The 13553-nt window shown below is 34.4% G+C and overlaps 1 protein-coding gene across 1 annotated transcript; it reads left to right on the top strand.

Moving 5' to 3' along the window:
• Window positions 1–1780: 1780 nt before the first annotated feature.
• On the top strand, window positions 1781–11735 carry LOC306879338 (prostacyclin synthase-like). Its single transcript, XM_079432184.1, has 10 exons — window positions 1781–1894; window positions 1984–2107; window positions 3875–4050; window positions 4224–4370; window positions 5049–5170; window positions 5314–5495; window positions 9133–9271; window positions 9399–9580; window positions 10821–10972; window positions 11493–11735. Exons 1-10 carry the CDS (start codon window positions 1830–1832, stop codon window positions 11635–11637), a joined length of 1434 nt encoding a protein of 477 aa, XP_079288310.1. The 5' UTR covers window positions 1781–1829; the 3' UTR covers window positions 11638–11735.
• The last annotated feature ends 1818 nt before the right edge of the window (window positions 11736–13553 follow it).

Below are 13553 nucleotides of genomic sequence, written 5' to 3'. Positions count from 1 at the left end.
CGTAACTCACACAATGGAATTTTTTCCAATACAAATTCTCAAATTTCAAACCACAAAACACTGTTTTAAATGGTGCAGAAATAAAGCCTATATACCTCAACATTGTAAGGTACACTGCAATTAAATCAGCAATGTATAATTTGTAAAATTCTGAGACCTGACATAGCAGAACATCAGCGTATATAAGAAGCTAAGAATCAGTGTGACTCAGTCGCCACCTTAAGGACTGTTTTATGCAGCAGTCAGTACAGCACATCAACTGACTGAAATGTATAGGCATCTCTCTTACATAAAAGATTTTGATTTCCCTGGCAATGAGCTTTGCTACAAATACTCTTGGCATAGAATTCAGCCTCTTTTGCCAAGATGTAGGTGTGACATAGACAGTCAGAAATTGACAAGCCTATATTTATCTTGTATTTTAAATTGTAATTTTAATTTACACTCTATATGTGTACTTATATTTATTGTTTCATTAATATTTATAATATACAGGTATTTGTAATATTGCCTTAATTAAGTTTTGCTTGTATGCTTCAAACTGTCATCGTTATTATTAATAAATCTAGATACCCATAAAGCAAAATTGTGTATATCAGCTCCCTTCTTACATTTAAAAGTCATAGATCAAGCTGAATATTTTAAATGCCCCACCTGTCATTTAGCAAACACATCTACAATGATGTACACTTCGTCATCAGAAATGTAGATAGGACATGAAGACATCACACACACCCTTAATCTCTGAAAATGGCTGAGCAATAAAAGATGCACCTAACATGATTCATGTTAAAAGATCTCATATATTTACTGAGTTCACTAGGTCTCTGAGCATTCTTACACAGGCTACTAATTGCAGAACATATATCAAACATATGTAAACAATGTCTGTCAGAGTGAAAAAAAATAAAATAAATAAATAAGGGAAGCACTTATGTGGGAGTGCTGTCTTTTGTTTGACATCTCATTTTCTGATGATTCGTTTGCGGGGGATATTTTGAGACTTCTGCATTTTAGACTCCTTGAGACAATGGTTTTATATCTAGTCTATATACTTAGTTTTATTCCTTCAATGAGTTTTCAAATTTGTAACCACCAGTTAAAAAAGTATTTTCGATAATTAGACACTCGCAAACAGAAATCAGAAGAACATAAGAATATATTTTTTTTAAAGTTGGTAACCAAAAAGTTGATGGTAGACATTGACTTCCATAATATGAAAAAAATACAATGGAAGTCAATAGCTACTGTCAACTTATGGTTACCAGCATTCTTCAAAATATATTCTTTTGTTAAACACGTTTGGAGCAACTTGAGGGCGAGTAGGCCTAAATAATGACAGAATTTTCTTTTTTGGGTAAACTATCCCTTTAAGGATGGTATATTTGACTAAAAGCATTGTCAACAATTTTGTTATAGATTTACATATCACCAACGGCCTATGTTTAATATTGTAGAAAGTAAGTGCGCCAAATGACAAATTCTGTGCTAGATGAACAACACTGCGCCTCGAATTCACTGAAGAAATTCTTTAAAATGCTGACAACTCGAAGGTCATTCGGCACACATCGTATTAGTTTCACTAAAAGTAGGTTTTGATGTGACTTATCACTAATCATCATGACGAACCGTCATGTTGTTTTTCCATTACTAGGCTAAGACAGAAACTGCAAAACGATGTCATTGTTAGATTAAGTCATATTCAGAAATTTACACGCCCACCACTTTGAGTGCGTTTGTGAATTTCGTAACGAGATGTGACGTGTGTTAGTGTGTCAGTCGAGTATTTAACTTCTGGAAAGCAGGGCAGGAGATTACACGCACTCGTCATGATGTGGACTGCGCTTCTCCTGCTGGGACTCGCTGTTCTGTTGCTGTGCGCGAGACGCACGAGGTGAGTCCAGACCAGTCCGACAGACGACACTTAAACTTTACAAATACGCTTAAACAATTACGAATTGAACTTGTCGGGGTTTTTTGCAGACGAAGAAATGAGCCTCCTCTTGATAAAGGAGTGATTCCCTGGCTCGGTCACGCGCTTGAGTTTGGCAAAGATGCTGCTAAATTCCTGACACGAATGAAACAGAAGCACGGCGACATTTTTACTGTGAGTTTTTGTTAGGTCACGTTTTGGTTGAGTAAAATAACACTATCATTAAATAAGCATTAAATCAGTAATCTGCCATAATGTGCAGTTTGTTTTGTTAACGGGTAAATATAGTTATTTTAAGTCAAATTTCACTTGAATATGTAAATGAAAAGTGCATGTTTTGGTGTGACAGGTCAACAAGTTTTCAAAATTTAAGGGATTTTGGAGTTTGCTTAACTAGGTAAAAGTACAAATATTTCATATAGTCTCTCAATTTAGGTCAGATTAGAAGAATATATACAGAACAGAATATATATACTGTATATTTATGAAACTTGTATATATTAAGGATGGGACGACAGGCCTACACCTATATATATATACATACAGCGGGTAAAGTAAGTACTGAACACGTCATTATTTTTCTCAGTAAATATATTTCTAAAGGTGCTGTTTTCATGAAATTTTCACCAGATGTCGGTAACACGAATACAGACATACATACAAAGAAAACAAAACAAATAAGTCTAAAAATTAATTTATGTGTAATAAAATGGAATGGCACAGTGAAAAGTATTGAACACATGAAAAAGGGAGGTGCAAAAATGCATAGAAAGCCAATCAGTATTTAGAAAGCAATCCTGCCCCTTGTCAGTGGAAATTAATATTAGCTGGTTCAGTCCCAACACCTACCAGGATGATGAAGATGAAACAAGGGTGGACATTTCAGCAAGATAATAATCCTAAACATACAGCCAAGGAAACTCTCAACTGGTTTCAGAGAAAGAAAATAAAGCTGCTAGAAAGCTGCCCAGCCAATCACCTGACTTGAAACCAAAATAAATCTATAGAACGAACTAAAGATCAGAGTTCAAAGAAGAGGCCCACGGAGCCTTCAATATTTGAAGACTGTTTGTGTTTGTGTAGAACAATGGGCCAAAATCACACCTGAGCAATGCATGCAACTAGTTTTTTTTCATACAGGAGGCATCTTGAAGCTGTCATTACCAAAATAGGCTTTTGTATGAAGTGTTAAATTTCAGTAAGCGTGTTCAATACTACACATAATTTAATTTCTGAACTTATTTGTTTTGTTATATATAATTATATATATATAATATATATATTATACATGTGCATACATCAAATATATTATACATGTGCATATTGTATCATTTTTATGACATTTGACTACATGGATGACTTATGACTTTCTTCTTGCTGCAAGTCTGCATTTTTGATTTCCACTATTAGTACTTTGACTTTATTTGTTCATACTTGCAACTAAGATTTACAGCTACAGCTGTTTATAATCCTAACGGTACATTTTACTGATGCAGTGTGGCTGATTATGCAATGAATATAGGTCTCCAGAATATTAATTGCAAGCTGTAATGTTCAATTTTTTTTTTTTTTTTTTTTTCAAAATATAATGAATGCGTAATCATCACATTTATAAGAATGAACATACAATGTATTTTACACATTTTAATAATGACGAACATTTACACGACAATGTAGCCGTAGCTGCAATTATTCCCGGGTCTAGAAGAAATGACCTGGGCTGCATTTCTCTAAAGCATAGTGAGCTAAGTTGATTGTAGGGACCATTGGAGGCAATGGTACCTACCCTTAGTTGGCTGTTTTCTTAATAAATCTTTATCTGGATATTGCAACTGTATACGAGAGTTCAGATAACAATCTTGTTTTCTCACATGACATTTCCTGTGCCAGCTTCCTTTTACTTGTTTTTAGCACTAACCACACTCATCTAATGTGATCCAGGTGCGTGCAGCTGGACAATATATCACTGTTCTGCTGGACTCAAATTGCTATGATGCTGTCCTGTCCGATGTGGTCTCGCTTGACCAGACCGGCTATGCTCACGTCCTAATGAAGAGAATCTTCAGTCTGAATCTGCCCAATCACAACCCTGAATCTGAGAAGAAAAGAGCAGAAATGTAGGTTTCTAATAATGTTAAATCTCTCTGTCAGAACTACTGTCATCTTGAGAATTTGCTTTGAATGATTTTAAGATGTTTTTCAGATGCTGAATAGATGAAAAGATAACATCTAAGCTGAAATATCAATTAATCTGAACCATATATATATGTGTTTGTGTGTGTTTGACTAGGCATTTTCAGGGGTCCGCTTTAACCCAACTCTGCAGCTCAATGAAGAACAACCTCCAGCACCTTGTGACCCCTTCAGAAATGGGCCTGAAAGTATCTGAGTGGAAAAAAGACGGACTCTTCAATTTATGCTACAGCTTGCTCTTTAAGTATGCCAATCTCTAAAATCAACATACTAGCAACCCTCTGAAGGCTATAAGACCCATTTCGCACCACAAGTGCAAACACTGATATGCAATTGTGAGCAGGTTTCAGAATTCACCGCAGCTGCAACGCTTCACGCTTAGTAAGCTGAACTCAGCAGAAAGCATGTTGAAAATGCATTATAAAACTAAAATGTGATGATTAATTTCATAATAAATCTCAGTGGTCACTTCCTGATATCCATTTCATAATTCATGGGCGTTATTGGAGCAAGTACTTAATGTAGAGCATAACTGTTATGCAACAGACACACTGTCATTACGCACTGCTCGAGTATGTAGGCTTAATACTTTATTTGGCATTCATTCTGTACCCATCAACAAGCAGAGACTGTCCCACCCAAAAGCTGGCACAATAATTATCACTCACAATTGTACAGATAAGACCTGTTGTCATGCCTCCACAAGGTGCAGCTTGGTTATCTCATGAATGCCTTAAGGTCATACTGTAAAACGTGGTATTTTGTGACAGTTGTTAAAATTAAAGGCTTAGATGTTGTACTACAGATTTTAACAGACTGGAAAAACCTGATTTCGTGGGAAAATGATTAAGGCTGACTTAGGGTTTTTTGAATGCTGTATATCCTTATACCAATCACTATCTGTCTTTCTTCTTCTCTGCAGGACCGGCTATCTTACTGTGTTTGGCACAGAGAAAAACAGTGCAGCACTTGCAGAAATTCATGAGGAGTTTCGCCGGTTTGACAAGATTTTGCCAAAACTGGCTCGGACTACTGAAAACAAAGGTAATGCGGTTTCATTTGGTTTCAAATTGCTTAGAAAAACAGACGTTCTTTATTCCATTATTATTGTTTTCTTTTAAAAATACATTTCATTAGACATGATTTATATAACTAACCTGTGTTTTTTTTATGTATACATTCATTAGAGGAGAAACAAATTGCAAGTTCAGCACGAGAAAAGCTGTGGAAATGGCTGACACCATCATGTTTAGATAGAAAGCCAGAATGCCAATCATGGTTGGGGAACTATGTACAGCAACTGCAGGATGAAGGAGTTGATGCTGAGACTCAGAGGAGAGCCATGCTGCTACAGCTATGGGTCACACAGGTGAGTTTCCCTCTGTCTCTATCACTTAGTTGTCCTTTCACAACACATGCTTGCAAAAAAAATGTAATGCGTTGCGAAAAAAAAATGTTTCTAAAAGACATTCTGTTGTAATAAACATACATCATTCAGAAGTTCAAGCTGGTAAGATGTTTTTAAAAGAAGTATTTTATGCTCACCACAGCTGCATTCATATGATCAAAAACAAAGAAAAACTACAGAAAAATTACAATTTATTGTTTTCTATTTTAAAATGTAATTTTCTGCAGCCATTACTCTAGTCTTCAGTGTCACGTGATCATTTAGGAATTATTCTAATTATGTTGATTTGGTGCTAAAGAAATATTTATTCTTATTATCAATATAATGCATTCTTGCAGAATAGAAGTATTAATTTATTTATTTTTTAAATCCCACTGACCTAAACTTTTGAATGGTTATGTACAAATTTTCCTGCCAAATTTAATACTGCCAGGCCCCTAAATAGACAATAAACCCTTATGGCTTAAGAAGACCTATAGATGCATTATAGTGCCTTTTTTGTGTTTATTTTGGAGCTCGGCAGTATAAATAACCATTTATTTTCATTGTATGAAAGATCTCCTTTTGTATTGTACTGTGAAACTGAAAAATAATATAGGGTTGGAACACCATGAAATACTGGGTAAAGTAGTAGTTCATCATCATGAACATAAACTATTCCTTTTGTCTGACAGCATGCTTAATCACTCAAAACTACATAGTGGTGACACAGTAATACCTCGAGGTTTCCGTAGGGATAGGCTGTTTTGCACTCCTGATCTTACTGTAAACACAAGAGCCTGTCACCTCTGGAATGTGCGAGTGTGTGATTTCACTCAAGTTTCACAGAACCTGATAAGCTGCCCAAAGCACACCTGAGACGCCATAGCCTGAGGCCAAACAGCTCCTACTGAATGATTCCTTTGTAATTGAAGGGAATTAGATAACGCAGGTTTTGACCCTTGTATGTACAATGCATTTGACAGAATTATTACATGCATATTCAAGCTTGTTAACACAGTCACATATAAATTATCTAAATAAACGCCATGAGGCACAATTAAAGGATTAGTTCACCCAACAATGACAATTATGACATCATATACTCACCCTCATGTTGTTCCAAGCATGTAAAACTTTCTATGGAACACAAAATGCATACGTTTATGCATATGAGGCAGAATGTTCACAGGGTTCTTTATATACACTGAAAACATACAATCTGCTGTACGAAAACACAATAAAAGTCATTTATATGACTACAAAGAAAAGTCAAAGGGGTTTGGGATGACAAGGTAAATGAAGAAATTAATTTTGTAATACAATATACAATTGGTTGCATTGCAACTATACCTCAGTTGTTGTTGTTTTTTTTCATTTTGAGTATAGATTTACATTTCCTAAGGCATCAATGCAGCAGTTCTCAGCTTTAACCACATGAGAGCAGTGTAACTATAGAGAAACATAATTAGTGGTTCTTGCTAATATGACTATTGCTCATATTTAGGGTTAGGGATTTGAACAAACCACTAACTTTGGCACAGAATACATTTACAAGAAATCAGGCTTAACATTTTTATCATTGAAGAATCTCAGACAAATCTGGGATAAAGAATATTATAAAGAATTAAGCCAGTAAGAAGTCACCCAGAACACACTAGTAATGTGCTTAAACCACTCATCTTTTCACAAAACTGTAAAACTACTGTTCAAACATTTGGGGTAATTCGTTAAAAAAAATAATTAATTACATTTTAAAAGATATTCAACGATTTTACAATTATGTTAAATTGAAATAGTTCAAAATATTACTGTTTTTACTGTATTTTTGATCAAATAAATGCAGCTTTGGTGAGCATAAGAAACGTTTTTCAAGAACATTAAAAACATCTTACTGACCCGAAACCGTTTAAAAGTAGAGTAGTTTTTGGCATGCATTTTAGTGTGATGGAGCTATGTATCATGTCCTATCCTAAGCTAAATCAAATAAACCCATAGGCTTTATCTTGCATAATGTGTTGTCATAGCTTGCCACAGCATGTTATACTCTTATAAAACCAGCATGTGATCCAATTTCAAAGATATGAGCACATGGGAATTCCCTCTAATAGAAAGCGATTCTTTAGGTTTGTCATGTTTCCTTACGAAAAAGAAGTTTATTCAAGTGTGCTATTAGTATACTTCTTTAAACTAAAAGTAGGAAAGTATACTTTGTCTACTTTTTATGTACTTCTCAGAAATGGGCTTTATGTACTTCTCGGAAATATACTTAAAATGACATTTACGTATCCTGACTTATTAGAAAAAGTCTAAATATATTTGAGCTATACTTGTGCTCCTAGAATCTGTGTTTTCACTGTTATATGGTTGGGGGCGCTAGTACACATCTTCTGTACAGAATAAAAAAAAAAAACACAAGTGAAGAAGAAACCAAAACATCAGATGCTTCCACATGTAATCTAATGTGATCATCAGACATAAAACAGCATCAAAACTGTGTAACGTTATGGAATAAAATGTAGACCAATGAAGAGGTAATAATGACTGTCAGGCTTTGGGGTGTCTACGTTTTGATTATCATTATGAATCTAATTCATAGTCTTTTTTTTCAGCTTTTTGTTCAAAATGTTGTTTATTTTTTATTTTTTTATTTATGAAACTTTCCCACATTCAAGTGTTTAAAAACGAATGCATGAAGCTAGAATAAAATGTTTTTGTTTACAAATAGATACTCTGTTCTTTCTTTTGATGTTTTATATGTTCAGATATTAATTTACAAAATATATACAAATTAATACCTAAATAGGGATATAGTAGTATACTTTAAGTGAACTTTACATCATACTTTAAGAAAACGTACGAGTATACTTGCAGTATAAAAATACTAAACGAGTAGTTTACTGAGACTATACTTCAAAGTGTACTAAAGATGCTACTACACATATTTAATTAGTAAACTATCAGTATACCTATAAATTCACTTTTATTATAGTTGCAGTTCAAGCTAAAAACATTGATGTAAACTAGTTGTGTACTCAGTTTACTACTGTTATACTTAAAGTGTACTTGTATATACTAGAAAGTGGGCCAATTTAGTCCCAAGGAGTATTTATATAGCACACTTACCAGTATACTACTAGTACACTGATTTTTGAATACTTACTACATAAAGTATACTTAAAACTATACTTGAACTTTACTTAAGGATACTAAATAAAATAAACTTGAAGTATACTACTTTTTGGTAAAGGGTATCAGCAGGTTTATTGACAGACAGATTCACCTAACAGTCTGTCTGAGAGTCTTCACCCCTCATTGGCCTTGTCTGTCAGTGAAGAGTCACCCTGAACCCACAGCAATTGTTGTATGACAGGTTTAACTGCCCTGCTTCACGCGCACTGACAGCAATGTTGATATAAAACTTCTTTAAGGAGAAGCAATATGCTATAGGTTAGACCCTGTTGTATATTTATATGAAATGCCATAAATCTTCTTTTTTTGCTTGTTTTGACTTGTTTTGCAGGCAATTAAAAAGGTTTGTTCTAGATTTAAAGAGTATAAGTATCAGCCTTTTTAGTGGTTTGTTTGACGGTAATTTAAGGAATGTTTCTGTCCTCAGGGAAACGCAGGCCCCACTGCATTCTGGGTACTGGGCTACTTACTCACCCACCCTGAAGCTCTAAGGGCTGTGAGAGAGGAAATCCAAGGTGGGAAGTACCTCTGTCCGGAAGAGAAACAGAAAAACACTCCAGTGTTTGGTAGGTCACATAAGAGAAGTGATTTATATCATTATTTAATATATATTAAAATGTATATGGCAATTACAAAACCAATTCCAACAAATTTTACGGAAATTTAAAAAAAATCTGAAATCTGTTTTTACAGATAGCGTTCTTAGTGAGACACTGCGTCTAACTGCAGCTGCTCTCATCACTAGAGAAGTGAAGCAAGATAAGAAGATTTGTTTAAGCAATGGGCAAGAATACCAGCTCCGACCGGGCGATCGGCTATGCGTTTTCCCCTTCATCAGCCCTCAAATGGACCCACAGATCCACCAACAGCCAGAGGTGCACTTTCAGATTCCACTTCCATCCAAACCTCAACCAAGCGGAGAGATGAGATTCACTTGGGGCAGAAATCATTTCATTACTTGAAGAATCTGGGCAGATTTTAGATAAATTTGAAATGTGTATTGATTTTCACTTTGTCAAAAATAGGTGCAATTGAAATAGACTACAGCACTTACACTGCATTATATAACGACCCAAAAATATTCTGTAGACTTACATTAAAGGTACCAAGCAACATCTAGAATATAATAAAGACTTGGGGGTTAGTTCTTGGCAAGAACACCCTAGCAACCACATAGCAACACTCTGGCATCTCGACTTTTCCATGGGCAAGAAAATGGAAAGAATTGTTTTTTATAAAATGATAAATATAATTAATGTAACACTTTAGCAATCAGAGAATGGAAAAAAAAAAAAAAATATATATATATATAGAAAAAAAACACATTTAACTTTTTACACTTTAGAAACCACATAGTTTTTGCAATATATTTTATAATTATTTATATTTATCAATTTGAAGTTGAAATTGAAAAACCAAAAACTATTACATAATAATACATTAATCACAAGAGAACAAAAAATGAACAAAAAAAGATTAGTGTTGCTATGCAATGCTATATATTTTTTATTTTTATTTTTTGCAGAGAATGCATTGCTTAGTATGTTGCTTTATTGACACACATCACTTATTGATACAGCCTAAACCTCCTTAGCTTGAACTTTATTGACGTCCACCATTATGATCAAGCTTGGATTACATTCTGCATAGGTCCAACGGCTAATCTAGTGAGATATTTGGGATTAGCTATTCAAGTGCTGTCATTGGCACAAAGACATATAGGGGGAAGGGGGTCACAATTTATAGGCACTGCTGCTGCTTATACTATCTGTGAGAAACAGATGCTCACACCATACACATTGCTTTTTAGGCCAAAATGCTGACGTTGCATACCGTAGTGCTGTGTATTGGCACTGTGAACTAAAGATCTGATCCAAGCTTCCATGTCAAGCACACTGATTAATAGTGAATTGATTAACAGCACAGCAAGATCTTGTTCTTGCAAGCTAACATTGGACGCGTCTCACAAACATATCACAAGAGCACAGTTTCTTGCTTTACAGTGTTACATCAACGGCAATTGGATGTTACAATTATCAATATAATGTATTCATTTTCACCTAAACACGCAATAATAAAAATGCTAATTCTGCTTGTTTTCTCCTCATGTTACAGATGTTCCAGTTTGACCGCTTCCTTAATGCAGATGGGACAGAGAAGAAGGACTTCTTTAAGGAAAGAGTGAGGGTGCAGTATCCCTCTGTGCCCTGGGGGACCAAAGACAACCTGTGTCCTGGACGCCAATTTGCAATTAGTGCAATTAAAGAGTGAGTATAATTGCATTAACCATAAGGTGCAGTCACATTTACCATTGCAAAATCCAATCATTTCAGTAGGGATCTGTGATACTGGAAGTTTCAAGGTGCAAAATGTTTTCCACACGGATGGAATTTAACTTGAATGAAAATGAGTGATAAACTAGCAGTCTTTACAATGGCATGCACTGTATAAAAGTCCTAGATCATTTTCAAAACCTTTGTATGGAGTTTTTATCTACTGAAAGTTTTTTTTCCAAAAAGATGTTTCGTCAGCTAAACAATTGGTATGTTGTTAAACAAAAGTACAGTCCGTCGAACACAATGTTCTTCTGTCCCTCACAGCTTAATTTTTATTCCTGTCAAAAGAATCAAAGAATCTTCTTGTCTGTGAAATTATTGCCAAAATTTCACTTATGTGACTGCACCTTTATTCCTTGTGTTATGCTTTAAGTTGATTTTATTCAACAAATTTTATGCTTGTGTCTGCAACTATTATAACGTTTGGAATTCTTCTTTTCAATCCCTTTAGGCTTGTATTCACAATCTTGACTCGATTTGATCTGGAACTGTGTGACAAGAATGCAAAGCTGCCATTGGTAGACCCCAGCCGATATGGCTTTGGCATTCTCCAACCAGCTGGTGATCTAGAGATACGCTACAGAATAAGATCTTAATAGGACAAATCTAATTAAAACTGTACAGATAAAAATATCCTTTTTTTTTTACCAGTGTCATGAATACTTATTGAAATAATAAATATTGTATTTTTTTTAAACTCTGGTTTGTCATTTCTCAATCAACCTGATGTCATTTTGTTTTATAATCCTTACTTTTCTGCATCCAAGGCCTCAAAAAAAAATCCTAATTCTAATGCAATTCAACATGTTTTAAATCCCATGAAAAATGCACAATCAAACACACTTGGTTTATTGTATTATTTCTTCAGTATTTTTGTTTGTCAGGGTCAAACTGAAACAAAAGTAAAAGTACTACTATAGTAGATAACACATTTTGGAAACATGCATGTCTGCTTTGTTATACAACAAAGTTAAAGCTTTGATGTGTCTGTAGTGTTTTGACTAGGTCAAAGGCACATAGGTTACCCCAGGGTAAAAGGCACTTTTGATTTTTTTTTCGCCCAAAATGCTAAAATGCAACAATCAACACCACATCACTTTCCTAAACACCTGTTTCCTGAGAAATTGAAAAGTCAATCCATTATCCACAATATAAAAGATCAAATTTGATATAATTCATTCTAAAATAACATATTTACATACAATTTATTCTAAAAATGTGTGTGTATGTATGTATATATATATATATATTACAGTCGTGGTCGAAATTATTGGCACCCTTGGTAAATATGATCAAAGAAGGCTGTGAAAATTAATCTGGATTGTTAATCCTTTTGATTGTACACATGGGGTACTTTTTATCCGTGCTCACCAAACCCATGTTTGCTGCTACAAACCTGTGTTTGCTGCTAAAAAGCTCATTTTTTAGTTTCATCTGACCATAGAAGCCAGTCCCATTTGAAGTTCCAATCGTGTCTGATAACTGAATATGCTGGAGTTTGTTTTTGGATGAGCTTGGATTATTATTCTTGAAACCCTCCCAAACAACATGTGGTGATGTAGGTGCTGTTTGAATTTTTGTTTTTTAAAGGTTTTCTGACCCCAAGACTCAACTATTTCCTGCAATTCTCCAGCTGTGGTCCTTGGAGAGTCTTTAGCCACTCTCAAACTCTCCTTCTCACCGTGCATTAGGACAATATGGATACACGTCCTCTTCCAGGTAGTTTCGTAACATTTCCTGTTGATTGGAAATTCTTAATTATTGCCCTGATGGTGGAAATGGGAATTCTCACTGCTCTAGCTCTTTTCTTAAAGCCACTTCACTAATTTGTGAAGCTCAATTATCTTTTGCTGCACATCAGAAATATATTCTTTGGTTTTGCTCATTGTGATGGATGATTAAGGGAATTTGTGCTTTGTTTACCCTCCAATTTATATTTATGTGAAACAGGAGCCATGGCTGGAGAATTTCATGTTCATAATTACCCTGGAGTGCTCAAAATTGTGAATATGAGTGGGAATATACTTCAGAGATATTTTACTCATAAGAATTTCTAGGGGTACCAACAATTGTGTCCAACGTCTATTTGAGAAAAACATTTATTCCATAATGAGATTGTTGTGTTTTTTTAAAAATAAAAGATCAAAAGGATTAATATTGCAGGTTTATTTTCAGAGCCTTCTTTAATCATATTTGCCAAGGGTGCCAACAATTCTGACCACGACTATATATATATATATATATATATATATATATATATTTTTTTTTTATTTTTTATTATTATATATATATATATATATATATATATATATATATAATTAAAAAAAATATATATATATATTTTTTTTTTTACAGATTTAAAGTTTCTAATGAGAATCCCAAGTAGATGTTACATTTATTCTGAGACACACACACACACACACACACACACTCAAAAGGCATGTGTGTGTTGTGTAAATGCATGTGGTAACAAATTATGCCTGGTCACTATTGCAGCTGTTTCTACACTACA

This window comes from Barbus barbus (assembly GCF_936440315.1).
Source record: "Barbus barbus genome assembly, chromosome: 13".
Taxonomy (NCBI): domain Eukaryota; kingdom Metazoa; phylum Chordata; class Actinopteri; order Cypriniformes; family Cyprinidae; genus Barbus; species Barbus barbus.
Note: the sequence above shows the minus strand (reverse complement) of the source record. Positions and strands in the feature narration are given on the sequence as shown.